The 16,003-nt window shown below is 34.8% G+C and overlaps 1 protein-coding gene across 1 annotated transcript; it reads right to left on the bottom strand.

The window, feature by feature from the left end:
- Window positions 1–6,997: 6,997 nt before the first annotated feature.
- On the bottom strand, window positions 6,998–8,549 carry LOC117919998 (short-chain dehydrogenase reductase 2a). The gene is made up of 2 exons (XM_034837333.1): window positions 8,360–8,549; window positions 6,998–7,923 (listed from the first exon to the last, which is right to left on the bottom strand). Exons 1-2 carry the CDS (start codon window positions 8,443–8,445, stop codon window positions 7,098–7,100), a joined length of 912 nt encoding a protein of 303 aa, XP_034693224.1. The 5' UTR covers window positions 8,446–8,549; the 3' UTR covers window positions 6,998–7,097.
- Window positions 8,550–16,003: the final 7,454 nt, after the last annotated feature.

The raw sequence follows: 16,003 nt of genomic DNA, 5'->3' as shown, positions 1-16,003 counted from the left end.
TGATAGGAAAAATCAATGGATACTCAAATTGATCATGCACATATGAGAATCAAAACACCCAATAAAGAACGATCAAAGTGGGAGCAGGGCGTACCTTGGCATCAAACGATCAATGTGCTATCAAGAAATGAGATTAGTGCACAATAAATGAATACAAATTATAGCTCACTCATATCGAAGTGCAAAACGAAACTCAAGCAAAATACATTAAGCACGACAATTTTCAATCAAAAGGGATCAAACATAGGGCCCCCACCAAAGCCCAACTTTTCATTCATGAGCTAGTCTCACAACTCCCGTGTTTCAAATTTATGAAGGATTCATTATTGCTTATGTAAAATCAAGAAGATTAGAAGATTATTTAGAAACCGAAATGGGGTTAAAACTATTCGAGTGAAGACTGGATTTTTGGAGTTTATTTGAAAATTGGAGTATTTGGAATTAAATTTAAAAGAGTAGAGCTCAGGTAATTAAAATGAAATTTGCCAAAGAAGATGAGGAATAAACTTTTAGGAAATGGATCTGTGAGAATATGGGTTTTGAAAGTTGAATTTGTAATAATAACAATAATGAGGAATGAACTTTAGGAAATTGAACTGCGATAATATAGATTTTTAATAATAATAATATTATTAATAATAAGAAATGAACTTCAAGAAATTGAACGGCTAGAGTATAGATTTTTAATAATAATAGTAATAATAAGAAATGAACTTCAGGAAATTGAACGACTAGAGTGTAGATTTTTAATAATAATAGTAATAATAAGAAATGAACTTCAGGAAATTGAACGGCTAGAGTATAGATTTTTCAAGAAATTGAATGGCTAGAGTGTAGATTTTTAATAATAATAGTAATAATAAGAAATGAACTTCAGGAAATTGAATGGCTAGAGTGTAGATTTTTGATAATAATAGTAATAATAAGAAATGAACTTTAGGAAATTGAACGGCTAGAGTATAGATTTTTAATAATAATAGTAATAATAAGAAATGAACTTCCGGAAATTGAACGGCTAGAGTGTAGATTTTTTATAATAATAGTAATAATAAGAAATGAACTTTAGGAAATTAAACTGCGAGGATATAGATTTTTAATAATAATAATAATAATAACAATAAGGCTTTGAAATAATAATAATGATAACAAAATTATGAAAGTTGAATTAATAGCAATAATAATAACAATATTTTAAAAGTTGAATTAATAATAATAATAATAACAATATTTTAAAAGTTGAATTAATAAAAATAATAATAATAATAATAATAATAATAATAATAATAATAACAAGGTTTTGAAAGAGGCATTAATAGCAATAATAAGAATAATATTTTAAAAGTTGAATTAATAATAATAATAATACTAATAAGATTTTGAAATAATAATAATAATAATAATAATAATAATAATAATAAGGTTTTGAAAGCGGCATTAATAGCAATAATAAGAACAATATCTTAAAAGTTGAATTAATAATAATAATACTAATAATATTTTAAAATTAATAATAGTAATACTACTAATAATATTTTAAAAGTTGAATTAATAATAGTAATAATTATAAGAAATGAACTTTAAGAAATTAAACTGCGAGGATATAGATTTCGAAAGTTGAATTAATAATAATAATAATAATGACGATAAGATTTTGAAAGTTGAATTAGCAATAATAATAATAATAGTAATAATAACAATAATAAGATCTTGAAAGTTGAATTAATAATAATAATAATAATAATAGGATTTTGAAAGTTTGAATTAATAATAATAATAATAAGATTTTGAAAGTTTGAATTAATAATAATAATGATAATAGGATATTGAGAGTTTGAATTAATAATAGTAATGATGATAATAATAATAATAATAATAGGATTTTAAAAGTGTGAATTAATGATAATAATGATGATAATAAGATTTTGAAAGTTTGAATTAATAATAATAATAATAATAAGATTTTGAAAGTTTGAATTAATAATAATAATGATAATAAGAGATGAACTTCAAGAGATTAAACTGCGAGAATATAGATTTTTAATGATAATAATAATAGAAATAACAACGATGATGATAATAATAATAATAATAATAATAATAATAATAATAATAATGACAATAATAAGATTTGGAAAGTGGAATTAATAATAATAATGACCATGGTAATAATAATAATAATAGTGACAATAATAAGAAATGAACTTTAGGAAATTAAATTACGAGTATATAGACTTTTAATAATAATAATAATAATAATAATGACAATAAGGCTTTGAAATAATAATAATAGTGATAATGATAACAAAATTTTGAAAGTTGAATTATTAGCAATAATAATAACAATATTCTAAAAGTTGGGTTAATAAAAAATAATAACAAGATTTAAAGTAATAATAACAACAAGGATAATAAGGTCTTAAAAGGGTTTTGGGTTCCATCTCTCATAAACCCAATCTATAAGCCCAGGCCCATGTCCATTCATTGAAACAGCTGGGCTTCATCTACACCATCAACCCAGGCTGGGCTCAAAAAACAAGCCCAATATACTATGGGCAATCCAAAGGGGGAACCGGATCACAAGTTTGGGCTTGGCTCTAAAAGCAAGCCCAAGTCCAATGCTAGCATGGGGGGTCCAGTGACTCATCTCCCTCACCAACTCACCCCGCCTGGCTGCAACTCCCCTCACCCTCTCTTCGCGGCGGTGGCGGTTGACTCCATCACGCCGGGATAAAGCTAGCAGCCGGCGCGCGCCGCTGTCTCGTCGCATCCACGCGCTCCACCTGCTGAAGATCGAGCTTTCCTCTCCCCACGGTGGCCATGTCCATCTCGCCGACGCGAGCGGACGGCAGCTGGGTGAACTCCTCCTGGATGGCTCCCCCTCCGGCAGCGACGCCGCCTGGGTCGGGTACGACGCAGGCGAGATCAAAGGTGCGTCCTGCGCGCGTGCCACATGCCTTCCCGTGTCTACCTCAAGCGGCTCTCCATGCTGCCACAGTCGGACTCGGGTTGCCTCGACTGCCGTGGGGGCAATGGCTGCGACGACGGTGCTTAGGATAAGCATCGATCTGGAGCTCCTAGCTGGTATGGCTCTCGTGATGACGAAGTCGATGACTAAAGATACCAAAGGGACCTCAGAAAGTGGAGCTCTTTGATGCAATGGCGTCGGGCGTGAGAGAGGAGGAGCTCCAATGCCGCCATTGATCCAGTCGACCGAGCGAGCCTGAGGGGATAGGTATGAAAGGTGGCGGCCATGCATGACCATGCATGGCCATGCGAGGGTGAGAGGAAGGGGTGTAACGAACGCAGAAGGAAACTGGAATAGCAGAGGTAGCGGGTATGGTATGGGTTCAACGCAGCCGTGTCTAGCTATGCAGGGGTGGAGAGACATTGGAAGTCCTCAATGCCATGATCAAGCATCAAACCCAGGTGAGGATCTAACCTCTTGCAGAAAAAAAAATCAACAAAGTTGCAAGAAAAAAAAAAAAAAAAAAAACAGAGCAAGCATTTTTGGGGTCCTGGATATCCACAACAAATCACAAAAATGAGATTAACAGAGGCCCTTACCTAAATATTCCACTGCGTCACCTTCCTCTCTCTCGTCTGAATCTCCTTTTTCTCCAGCTTTCTCCCCTCAGATCTCTCTTCTTTGCGAATCCTCCCCCTCTTTGTTTTTCCGTTTTTTCTCCTTTTTCCCTACCATCACCAACTCTCTGTCTTGCGTCCCATCTCGCCGCCATCACCCAGCTAGCCCGATCACATCTCATGGCCGCCCAAGGCAGCCTCTTTCTCAGGTGGTCAGCAAATTTTAATAATGGAAAAATGCCAGCTATCCCTCCGGGGGGGGTCTACACTAACATTCTTCCTTCAGCCCTCCCCTAGATTGCATGAGTTGACTAATACAAAAAAGAATAAAAACACTTGATGACAGATAAAAGCATGAGAATTCAATGCTTCATACTCAAACATGAATAGACTTAAACTACAGTAGTCTTTTCCCACAAATACATCATTCTCTGTGAGCACAATTTTATCATACTCAAACATGATCTTAGCCCTTGTTTTCCCAAGAAAAGAGACAAACGCTAAATTGCAATGAATGTCCAATACATGGAGGATGCTATTGAGAATAAGTATTTTTCCTAAAATCAACATGAGAAGCACCTTTCCTTTGCCAATCATAAGGCCTTGAGTCACCCATGAATATCGATTCCTTACCAACCTGTATTGTAATGTAGGAGGTAAATTCACTCTTACCAACACATGTATGGTAGCCCTAAAATCCACCACCTAATCTTTTACAGTATCGACCATTTTCATCTCATAGGAAACTATTGCATTATCACATCATTATCAACTTAAATTGCCGTAGGTTTTATTCTTGTATCCTTTAAAACATAATTTTTATTCAATTTTTCTTATCTATCTTTTGTGGTTTTTAAAGAGCAGTGAATATCAAATAATTCATTTGATAGGATACTCACGATTTCATAGTAAACTTATTTGTTTTCTCTTTTGCAATTAACATGATTTTTAGAGGTTTCATCAAATTTAGGTTGAATAAAAAGACGTTCTAGTTTAACCAGATCAACAGCCAAGAACACATGTTCCTACCATCTCTTAAAATAAAACCCGTTAAAGAGGTATATCTTAGATGTGATATGTTAGACTAGTGTTTATAGGGAAGCATCCATGTCTTAGATCTACTTTAAAATTGTTAAAATATAGTTATTAAAAATTATCCTGGAATCAGGGCTACCTTACTATACAAGACAAGGATAGAAAGACAAGAAACCAAATTTTGAATAGATAAAGAAGACAAAATTAAATTATGAATAAGAAAATTTATTGGGATTGGATTGTATAATCATTGTCTTTGAAATAGATCTCCTCCTTTGAGATATTATCTTGGTGTAGTAGGATTAATGGTGGAGGTATACCTCTACGGTATAATAGCATAATGCTTGTAATGGTGCACTCCAACCACGAGCAACAATATGACTATTCAAATGTTCCTTCAAATACAATTGATTTTCTTGTTTTTTTCCTCTTTCGGGTTTTTTTCTGCATATGAGCAGGAAAGTTTTCTTTATTTTTATTTTTAATTTTTTAATTGTTAAAAAAAATTGTGGTTTTTAAGGAAAGTGTTTCTCCGTTATTCAGGAGACAAGCAACGACATCAACAATAAATGATGGGAGGAAGATTTTTATTTCATTTTATTTAATAAACTCTTCTCAGCTTCCTATGTGGATTAGGAGATTCTACAATCGTCCTTCAACCAACAATGGTGTAAGTACTTTTCGTGACTTAGGTTTTTTAGAGTGTCATGCTAAGTTTGGAGTGTTATTTTAAGATTAATTACTAATTCCAAAAAATGAATTTAAAAAATAATTATTTATTCATCTTACATTAAAGATGCTCATGGCATTTTCAACCGGTGCAGTGCCATCCTTCTGAAAGGACAAACGAACGAGCACAAATTGGCTTTGGCTAGCTGTGCCAAAAGTCATTCTTCCAAAAATTTAGGCAAGTCCACTTCCGAAAAAAAGTCTTAAAGAAGGGGGGGCAGATTGCAGGACTTTTCGCTAGCTTCCGAAGTCCAAAGTCAATAAATTCAAAAATTAAGCAGACGCAAACCTAATCCAATTCAAAAACAAGTTCCAATAATCTATCTAACAAGTCCAAGTTTGAATATTGGTAACACAGCAGAGGTTTACAACTCATGTTGCGGTAATGTGCGAACTTTGACAACTTTGACAGCTTCCAAGTCTTAAAGTTATGCTGAAGTCCAATGTTTGACTGGCAAAAGTCCCCACAAGCTTTCAAAAAAAATTAATTTCCCTATAATGCACACCATAAGGGGGAGAGAGAGAGAGAGAGGACTCCCCTGAAGTTGAACCCTCATCACGTGGACGCCGACCCAATCTACAAGGATCATGCTGTCGGAGCTTGAGGTGGGTACTGCATCTTGTGGTAGCTGCTCCAGCCACATCTCAGCCCAACGGTGTGATTAATGTGTACAGAATTAACAAATATTGGGTTGCTTTTTGAAATTTTAGTGGTGTGAACATCTCAGCCCATTGAATATCTCCTTGATCTTTTGTCGACACCAAGAAATCATATAAGACTATTAGAAATATTACCGTGTGTCTCCAGAATGAAGGGATGGGAGCAGGCCGTACAATATATTAAGTAATGGTCAGAGTTTTCCTAAACCAAGATGGACTCGTGGCGCTACCCAAAGGTTTTTCAAAGGGGAACAACGCGGTTACAAAGGCTATCTCCTCTGGTGTTAATGCCATGGCCTTTGGGCCTTTGTCCTTACGTTCCTGGCTGTCTCTCGATGCAACTTTTTCTCCCACTTGCTCTTCAAAAATCCACGTCATTGGTTCAAAACTTGAGATGGGTTTGTGGGTCATCCATACAGCTCTTAGTTACATGCCAACATTCAAGATCATGACAGCCTTTCACCTGTGTATCAGATCTCTTCGTTTCTCTCCTTGGGAATAATTCATAAAATATTTGTATTGGAGGTGGTGATAGTGGCTGGCTTCTGCTTACCGATTAAGCAATCCTTTCCCATTGCAAAGATGAAAGATCCTGTCTAAACCTATAAGCAGCCCCAATTTCGTTATTCTTTATCTTTATTAAATAATCAAACACTTCTTTCATGACCCATTAAATAAGTAATCACCTGTTTCACGATTCCCTGTCTATTCATCAAACCCAGTTGACTCATGAAATTATTTACGTCGGTTTTAGGGTATGATCTGTGATCCATAAATTTGGAAAACAGTAAGCATTTTTAGTTGCTTGTCCATTTGATGAAATCGTGTTGTCATATTGAAAAGTTCGGTGGAATTTAAGGTTAACCTCAACTTTTTGTATTAAGTAACCCTCTTTGACATTTTAAGTGCATGATGTAAGTTTTGGGACAGCTGTAAAGGCAATTTGGGTGTCAAGTTGCAGTTACATCTCCAGTCAGAAGCACAAGAAGAGTGGAAGATTCAAGTTTCAGTATGATAAAAAATGAAAACAAAGTAATTACCTACATTAATTGAAAGAAAAAATTGAATTACAAAGGAGAAATTAATTTGAACTACAAGCCAACACAATTTCTCGAAGTGGTAATCCCACCATCTACTACAAGGTTATGTCCACTTACATATTTGGACTCATCGCTAGCAAGATAAAGAGCAGCCTCGGCTATGTCTTTAGCCCTGAGTATTTGGCCTTTCAAGTTGGCCAGCCCACTCACAAACTCCTCCATCTTCTCCACTTCTCTCTCACATGGTATCCCAAAATTCATGCAATCCTCCTCTTCTTCATCACTGCTCCTCCATGCATTCACAAGCATGGAAGTAGCCACCCCAAATGGAGAAATGCAGTTTACTCTAATCCCATACCGCCCAAGCTCGCAGGCAGTGTTCTTCGTCAGCCCCACAATTGCATGCTTTGAAGCTGTGTAAGCATGAGGACCAAGCCCTCCCATCACTCCTGCTACACTAGCCGTGGAGATTATACATCCCATTCCTCTTGGGACCATGACTCTCGCCGCGTGCTTGATTCCTAGAGCCATCCCTCTTACATTCACACGCATCACCTGATCGAATTCATCTATATCAAAGTCAATTATGCTCTTGTGCTTTGATTGATTTCCCAGCACCCCAGCATTGTTGAAAAGGATATCGAGGCGTCCGTACCGGGACACCGTAGAATTGATTACGTTCTCAATATCCTCTTCCAAGCTAACATCACAGTGAACAAAGGTAACTGAGGGAGCTAATGAGCTAGCAAGTGCAGCTCCGAGTGTGTCTTGAACATCAGCTATGACCACCTTGGCACCGTGTCTTGCAAAGAGTCTCACCGTCGCCTCTCCAATCCCTCTAGCGCCACCGGTGACAACTGCAATTTTCCCCTCCAATCTATACAATACAAGAACAAAAGTTAATTGAGATGCTTTTTGAAAACTGCCACAGCCATTTTCCAGCAGGAAGAAAGACAAAAATAAATAACAGTAAACTATAATATAATTGTCTGGAATAGGATTAATGATAAATTATTTTATACATGTTAATCTGACACTTGTATTTTATTATTTAGTGTCTGACGACTTCAGAAAAGTTATACCCATATGTAATAATATAAAGATATATGCTGGCTAGCTGTGCCTGCAAACCAAACCTCTCATGGACATGTAGTTCCGGCGAAGCTTCAGCCGGAAACAATGGAATATTGGATCTTATAAATAAACATACGGATGAAGACATTCTTCTGAAGACCATGTTGAACTATGACTCATGTTTCACCCACAAAAGATAAAAGAGACAAAGATCTACAGATGTATATGGGAGTCAGTACCTATTATAGAAGGGATATGAACTATTTTCTCTTCCCAAAACATGAAGTCCTTGAAAGGATTTCTCAGGCATTACAGGAACAGGCATCGCTAAATGCACTAAAGAGAAATGTGTAGAATCGGAGAGAGAAAGGGATAGAGAGAGATAGAGAAAGAGGCAGGTAAGAATTAAGGGATGGTGTTGGTGGGGGAAGTGAAGAGATTTATAGGCAGTGTTGGACACATAAAGCCAACAGGTGGCGTGGTTGGACTGTTATGCATTTCAAGGTAACTTCCTCTACCAATCCCCCTCACCATCAAGGGCCTGCCTAAACCTCGCTTGCCCCTCAAGGCCATGTTTCCTCATCTCTCCAATTACAAAAACACCCTTCGACATTTTCGCCATGTAGACCATTCCAATGCAACACTTCATTGACCAAACAACTCTCCATTGTTTCGAGGAATCATGCCACTTCATACATAGTCAAATCCCGAGATCTCTTCTCTTTATGTTCGCTATTACTATTTTTTAGTCTCTTGGATAAACAAATGACCAAGACATCCATTGCTATCTCAACTAATTCTCAAGAGTAAACTCTAACTGGAAATCTTTGAAATTAATCCTCCTTGAGAAAGACAAACCCCAGTGAAATACGTTGAGGGCTTCAAAGTCGGGTGATAAAAAAAGTGCAAGACACCTCACAAAATCCAAGGGAGATATGAGTAAATGACTCTTGCGTCTCCTGCAGATCTACATATTCCTGCGTTGGAGAAGCTGCAAGTACATCGACCACTGACAGAACTAGCCCACTGTCAATATTTTTAGAGTTCATCCAACCTGTAAGAATGAAATTAATTAACTATGACCAACAAGGATCTGGTCCCATTTTAGCTGCTGACTAGAATCCCATTTTTTTACTCTTTAAGCTCTAACAAGAACAGGTTGAGATTTTCTTTACCTGCATAGTTATCTCCATGCTAGCTCAGACATATTTGTCAGTTTCCCCAGGGAATCCACAGCTCTCTACTTTGGCTACTTTTGATCATATATATAAGGTACATCCACCAGACACACCTAATTTGGATCCCAATTCAGACCCACTCACGCAATATCTCACCAATACATCTTGCAATTATAGGGAGTTAATTGGGAAATAAAATATTAAAAATAAACAGTTATGCATAGGGTGTATCGTATATATATTGCTTGAATACGCAACCAAATGCACAAAGCAAGAGAACCCATTCCTTGCATTTAATGGGGGGTGTTTGACAACTAGCTGGAGATATGAATTGTTTGTTGTCCAAAATTTTCATCTATGTATGTGTCCTTCCTTATGATTTGGGGAAGATATTTTTGGAGTGTATTACTCAATCAGATATATTATTGGAGTCACTCAATTGAAATCGTAACCAAGTCTTGTTGAAATTAGCGGTTTATGGTTTCAGACTATTCAAATCAATTTAATTTAGTATCATTTCCACATCAGTTGATGGTTTCAGACTATTCAAATCAGTCCAATGTGTTGAGGTTCTTCTTTCAAAATAACGTATTTTGAACAAGAGATTATCTCTGTATGACGGCATGCTACGTGATTCAATTGGCTTGCATTTCTAATGGTGATGAGACCTGGAAAATACCCTAAGAAAATGGTGTGTCTGACTTCCTCCTACCTGCTACTTTGACTCAGAACTTTCAAACATTTGAAAGTGGGTTTCACCATCTTCTCACATAAGAATAGGCCCCAAGTTTATGACCAAATCCACGTGTTTCAAGATTCAACCCACCACTTCAAATTCTCCCTTGTAGATTAATTGAACATTTTTATTTAAATATTCGGCAGAAGATGAGACCTAAAAGAATGTCCTCCACTCACAAAGATTTCACATCATTCTGCTTCAGTACTCTTCCCTAGTTTAGATGCATCCAATCATATACAGACATCTTTGTCTCATATTTATAATCATGTTCAGTACGAGATGTTCAGTGTAAGATAACACCTAGACGCAACCCTGAAGATCGTACGAAACCATGACTAAGCCAGAATGGAGATGGGTTAAAAAGAAAGAAGTCTTTTGCTCATTAAACTAATCAACCATACCATAGAAGATATATGGGAGATTGATCAATATTCAAGAGGCCAAAGAAATGGTACATTGGTGTTTGGTGTTACAGGCCCGATTTGGTTGTTTCTTTCCATTAAAAATGCTAGCCAAAGAATACCAAGTTGCTTACTTAAAAAATACAAATCCCAACCACTGGCTCGCATCTTGATTTGATTAATTATTTTGTGGGATTGTTCTTCCAAGTGTTTAGACAATAATTAGGGCAAGGTAGGATGCTATGGGCCATTCTGTTGTCTAAGTGACAACACTACTTTAACCAAACACACCCTACTTATTTTTTCTTGTTTTTGCTTAGGGACCCAAAATCCATCCCTTGTGGGCTGAGCATATTGTGCAGGACCACCAAAGGGCCAAACATATCCTTGTTCTCCCATTGGCTTGATGTCCACCTTGCTGGGCAGTTGAGACACAAACCACCAGCACCATAGGGGGATCTGCTGGAACACCCACATCTAATTCTAGCATTTCCCTTGTCTAAAAAAATTTGAAATTTATCGAGGGATAAAGTCATTGCACTAGTTAGAGAAGTTGTAGAGCAGAAGTTCTGGAGGAAGAGCTTGTTGGAAAATTGTTGTTGTAACAACTAGCATAATTTATTGGAAGTGACTAAGAAGTCATTCCCAAATGAAAATGGCTCCCGATGAAGGATATAAAGGCTGTATAATGAGGTTGCTGAGGTTTCTCCTTTTTTTTTTTTTTTTTTTTTTTTGTGTGTGTGTAATTTCGCTTTATTTATTTTTGGATGTAACAAGCACATGCTGGAAGTGTGATTGCGGGTATATAAGACCTCTCTGTTCAGCACCAGAGATCCGATAGAAAAAAACCCGGCTCTCTTCTCTCTTCATGGTATCAGAGTCTTTCTTCATCAATGGTAAACCCCTCTAATAGATGGATTTTTCCCTTTATCGTATCAAAACAAAATTTATAACTTCATTCGACTACACCAAGTTAACTTTTGTTTGATCAAAAATGGTTTTTAACAAAAGTTACGACAGTATATATAGCAGTTTTAGATGTCAATAGCTAGAATATATTATTTTCAGTAATTAAGATTTGAATGAAAAGAAAAGGAATGAATGTGATAAAGTGAAAATAGATTAACTATTCAAGGTAAAAAAGAAAATGACAATGACAACGATTTCAAATTGAGAAGAACAATTAAGTCTAAAACAATTATATTTTAAAAGAAGATTAATATGTTAAAAAAAAAAAAAAACACTTTTGGAGTTAGGTTTAGAAAACAATATGGTTAATAGGTATCAAGATCTATTCTTCATCAATTTAGATTAAAAATATAAATCTCATCTAAATGGATTTTTTATTTAGCTTTAAATTTATATCTATTTTTTTTTTTCAAATAGGTGATTTAACCCCAAAAGATCAATTCAAGTCATATATTTAATTCATCTTAAAAAATCTTCCATTGATCTACACAATGCAATTATTTAATCTCATTAAATCTAACATCAAGAATTTAATGAATCTACATAATTTGCCCTATAGTAGTCATTTAAGGCAATTTGTAGAATTTTTTTTTTTCCCAAAATTCAATCAATCTGATCAAAATATCTTGTCAAATCAAACTTCATTTCCCTAAATCATCATAAATCTTGCCTCTAAATCATCATAAATCTTGCCTCTAAATTCTCATTCCTTTGAGAAAAATGAGATCTAGATACTCATATTTGGATATTTGGTCTCACAAAGTATGTCTGGTAAGCAAGAAAATGAGAGAAAAAAAATATAAATTTATATTAAGAAAGAGGGAACTAAAATATCAAAAATCTCCAAGTTCCAAAAAGTTTGAAAAGTTCCATTTTACAAGATTTCAATTCATATTTATAGTTCAAGCATATCAAGAACACTTAACATGATCTCACTAGGCTTTCAAAATCTTCCAATTTTATTTTATTTTTAAAAAAATTGAGATTTGACACAAAAAAATAACATTTTTGCATGAGGACTAGCATTTTCACATGAACATGCGAAAACTGAGGTTGGTTAGCTATAGCATTTGAACCCCTCTTTGGACCAGTTGGCATATATGTGCGAAATTTCACATGTTCGTGCAAAATCATTCATTAACTTGCTGCAACTTCCTATTCTCTATCCAAATTTGAACGTCATGCTAATTTTCATATGATCATGCAAAATCATCTTTCACAAATTCCTAGTTCTTGTAGCCATTATGCTCCTATGGTTTATTTGGCATGCTCATGCCAAATTTTGCATGACTATGTGAAATTTCCGTTTCTTTCTTTTTCAACACTTTTCAATCTTCTTTCTTTCATAGGGTTTAGGGTTTAGAGTTTAGATTATTAATTAAAGGCATCGTTTACACCTTAAAATCACTCCACAACTCACAAAAGATGGTTAGTAATCATTGTAAGAGAAACAATATATTAATCAATTACTTTAGACATAATTACTACTCAAAAGATATGAAATTCATGAAAATTACTATCTAAAATATGTTCTTTTTTAATAGTAATCACCCTCTACTATTCATTCCGCTCCAATATCATCGTCTAGTAAAATGACGTTATCAACAACCCTCTAGTTTATCATCTTCATCAATTCAAGTTGTAAATCCAATCACACAACCAATTACAATGAAGATTGATGAGGATAACTTCCTCATTTGGAAACAACATATCTATGTTGCAATTCATAGATTAGGGCTTAATGGTTTCACTTCAAGCACTCTTCTCTATCCTCCTTAATTTTGTCCAGTTCCAAATTCTATTGAAGATTCATCTTAGGTCATCCATAACCCAACTTATGAATTTTGCAAACACCAAGATATGTTGATTGTTTCTTAGCTTCTTGGCTCAAATATTTGCAAGTATTATTCCTTAATTGATTGGATGCACTACTTCTCATTAGATTTAGGCTCATTGGCCTAATACTTTGATACTTAAAATGGAGCTCGTTTAATGTAATTCAAATCTAAATTATAGAAGTTACAAAATGGTGGTTTAGCTATGAGGCATTATTTGAAAAAAAAAATGAAGACCATTATGGATTCACTTGCCTCAGTTGGTAATATTCTCTCCAAAAGAGATCTTATACTCCTTGTTATTAGTGGATTAGCTCAAGGAAATTCATCATAGAACTTAGAGTCATTTTGCGACAATTCAAGCACCAAGTTTCATGGTGATATAGGAAGTAGAGGTTGAGGATATGGTTGTAGAAGTAGTAATAAGCCTTAGTGTCAACTTTGTGGGAAGATGAGTCTCACTACTCTCAAATGTTACCATCATTTTGACCTATTTTTTTATTGGTTTTGTTTTTTGTTTTTTTGTTTTTTTGTTTTTTTTTTTTTTTGTTACCCTTCAAACTCAAATACTAGTATTACTACCTTAGGATCCTATACCCATTATTCCCTCATTTTTTCTTGTTATCCTTCAAACTCATATACTAGTACTACTACCTCAGGATTCTCTAGCAATGTAGGTCAAATGCAAGCTATACTTGTAACACCAAACACTGAAGATAGTAAGGCTTGGTTTCTAGACTCTAGTGCAACAAATCATGTCACTAACAAATTCAACAACCTGAACATAAGATCTAATTTATCAGGGCTCTACTAAGCTACATATGAGTAATGGTACAAGTTTAGCTATTTCTCATGTTGGATATCCTTTTTTTTTCAAGTCCTTATTCTTTTAAATCCTTCATTTTAAGAAACATTTTACATGTTCCAAAAATCCCAAAAAATCTCATCAGTGTCTTACAATTTGCCATGGATAATGAAGGTTATTTTGAATTTCACTTTATTTTTGTTTTGTAAAGGATGTGGTTACAAGAGCTATTATACTTAAAGGGACTCTTAAGGATGGACTTTATTAATTTCATATTCCAAGGCTCTCTCCTCCTTCAAACCAATCTTTCACGGGTCCAACTAGTTATTGCTACCCTTCAACTTCATCTTCACCAAATTGATTCACCAACTTTTCAATCTCGAGAGTTTACACAACCAACTTATGTTCTAGTTCAAATTCCAATTCAGTTCATTGTAATCAAAGCTCTATGCATAACCTTGATCTTTGGCATCAAAGACTTGGCATCCAGTTGATAAGATTGTCAAAATTTTCTTAAACTAATGTGAAATAATATTTTTAAGAAATGAGAATTTTTCATTTTGCACAACTTTTCGATCAGGAAAAAACCACAAGTTACCATTCCAATTTCAAATTACAATTATCACACTCCATTAGAGCTTGTGCACTTAGATGTTTGGGGCCCTGCTCTCACCCTCTCATCGAATGGTTTTTGATATTATATGAGTTATATAGATGCATATTCCAAATTCACATGGCTTTACTTCCTTAAAGCTAAATCTAAAGTGTATTCAACTTTTTATAATTTCAAAACACAAGCTAAACTTCATCTTAATTGCAAATTACAAACCCTTAGAACAAATTGGGGTGGAGAATTTTGTTCTCTCACTTCACCACTTCACATTTTTGGAGATGTTCATCAACCCTCACGCCCTCGTAACCTTGAAAAAATGGGGTCATAAAATGGAAACATAGAGGCATTATTGAAAAAGGTCTTACTCTCCTTACTTAAGCCAACCTTCCTATTCAATATTAGGATGCAGTTTTCACTATTACTTTTCACATCATTAATTGGCTTCCCATTTCTATTCTTGATTACAAAAGTCTATTAGAAATCCTCTTTAAAGTTCAACCCAACTACTCTAAGTTCAAGGTCTTTTGTTGTCAATGTTTCTCTTACATTCAAACTTACATAGTCACAAACTTAAGTACAAATCTTTTCCTTGTACTTTTATTGCTTACAATCTTTCTTATAAAAGCCAAAAATGTCTTGCCTCTAATGGACAAGTGTATACATTTTGGCATGTCACTTTCATTGTAATTATTATTTTTCTTTTTAGAGCATTCCTTTTTCATCCCCTTCTCTATCTATTAATCCCTAATTGTCTCTATTATGTCTTTTACTCATCATCTCAATCTTTCATCCAATTCCATCTCTATTTATCACTTCCAATGATTCTTCCTTTGACAATCCATCTTCTCTATCTTCTATTCCTATACCTAACTCCTTACTCTTTTCAACCCTTGCACTAGTTGATTAGGCCTCATATAACCCTACTCATACTCACACTCACACTCAACCCATGGTTACTAAGGCCAAGGCAAGTATTTTTAAACCTAAATTTATCATTATTTATATGAGTAAGGAACTGAAACCATCTACTATTATTGATGCCTTATCAATTTTGAAATATAAACAGGCCACAGACAAAAATTTCAATGCTCTCATCAAGAAGAACATATGGGCTCTAATTTCTCCTCCATTTGATAGAAAACTTATAGGTTGCAAATGGATCTTGAAAAGAAAATGCGATAGCTAAGAAACTACTAGTTCAACATGTTCCCTCTTTAGATCAAGTTGCAGACATTTTAACAAAACCCTTATCAACAACTAACTTTGGAATACCAAAGAACAAGTTTAATGTTGTATTACCAACCACACTCAGCTTGAGAGGAAGTATGAAGATTATGTAATGA

The sequence above is a fragment of the Vitis riparia genome, chromosome 8, assembly GCF_004353265.1.
Source record: "Vitis riparia cultivar Riparia Gloire de Montpellier isolate 1030 chromosome 8, EGFV_Vit.rip_1.0, whole genome shotgun sequence".
NCBI classification, from domain to species: Eukaryota; Viridiplantae; Streptophyta; class Magnoliopsida; order Vitales; family Vitaceae; genus Vitis; species Vitis riparia.
Note: the sequence above shows the minus strand (reverse complement) of the source record. Positions and strands in the feature narration are given on the sequence as shown.

Excerpts from the sequence above, each read along its gene's own strand:
- LOC117919998 (XM_034837333.1), bottom strand. The coding sequence starts at position 8,445 with ATGCCTGTTCCTGTAATGCCTGAGAAATCCTTTCAAGGACTTCATGTT. Across the intron at positions 7,924-8,359 it reads TCATATCCCTTCTATAATAG|ATTGGAGGGGAAAATTGCAG; the intron begins GTACTGACTCCC and ends TGTATTGTATAG.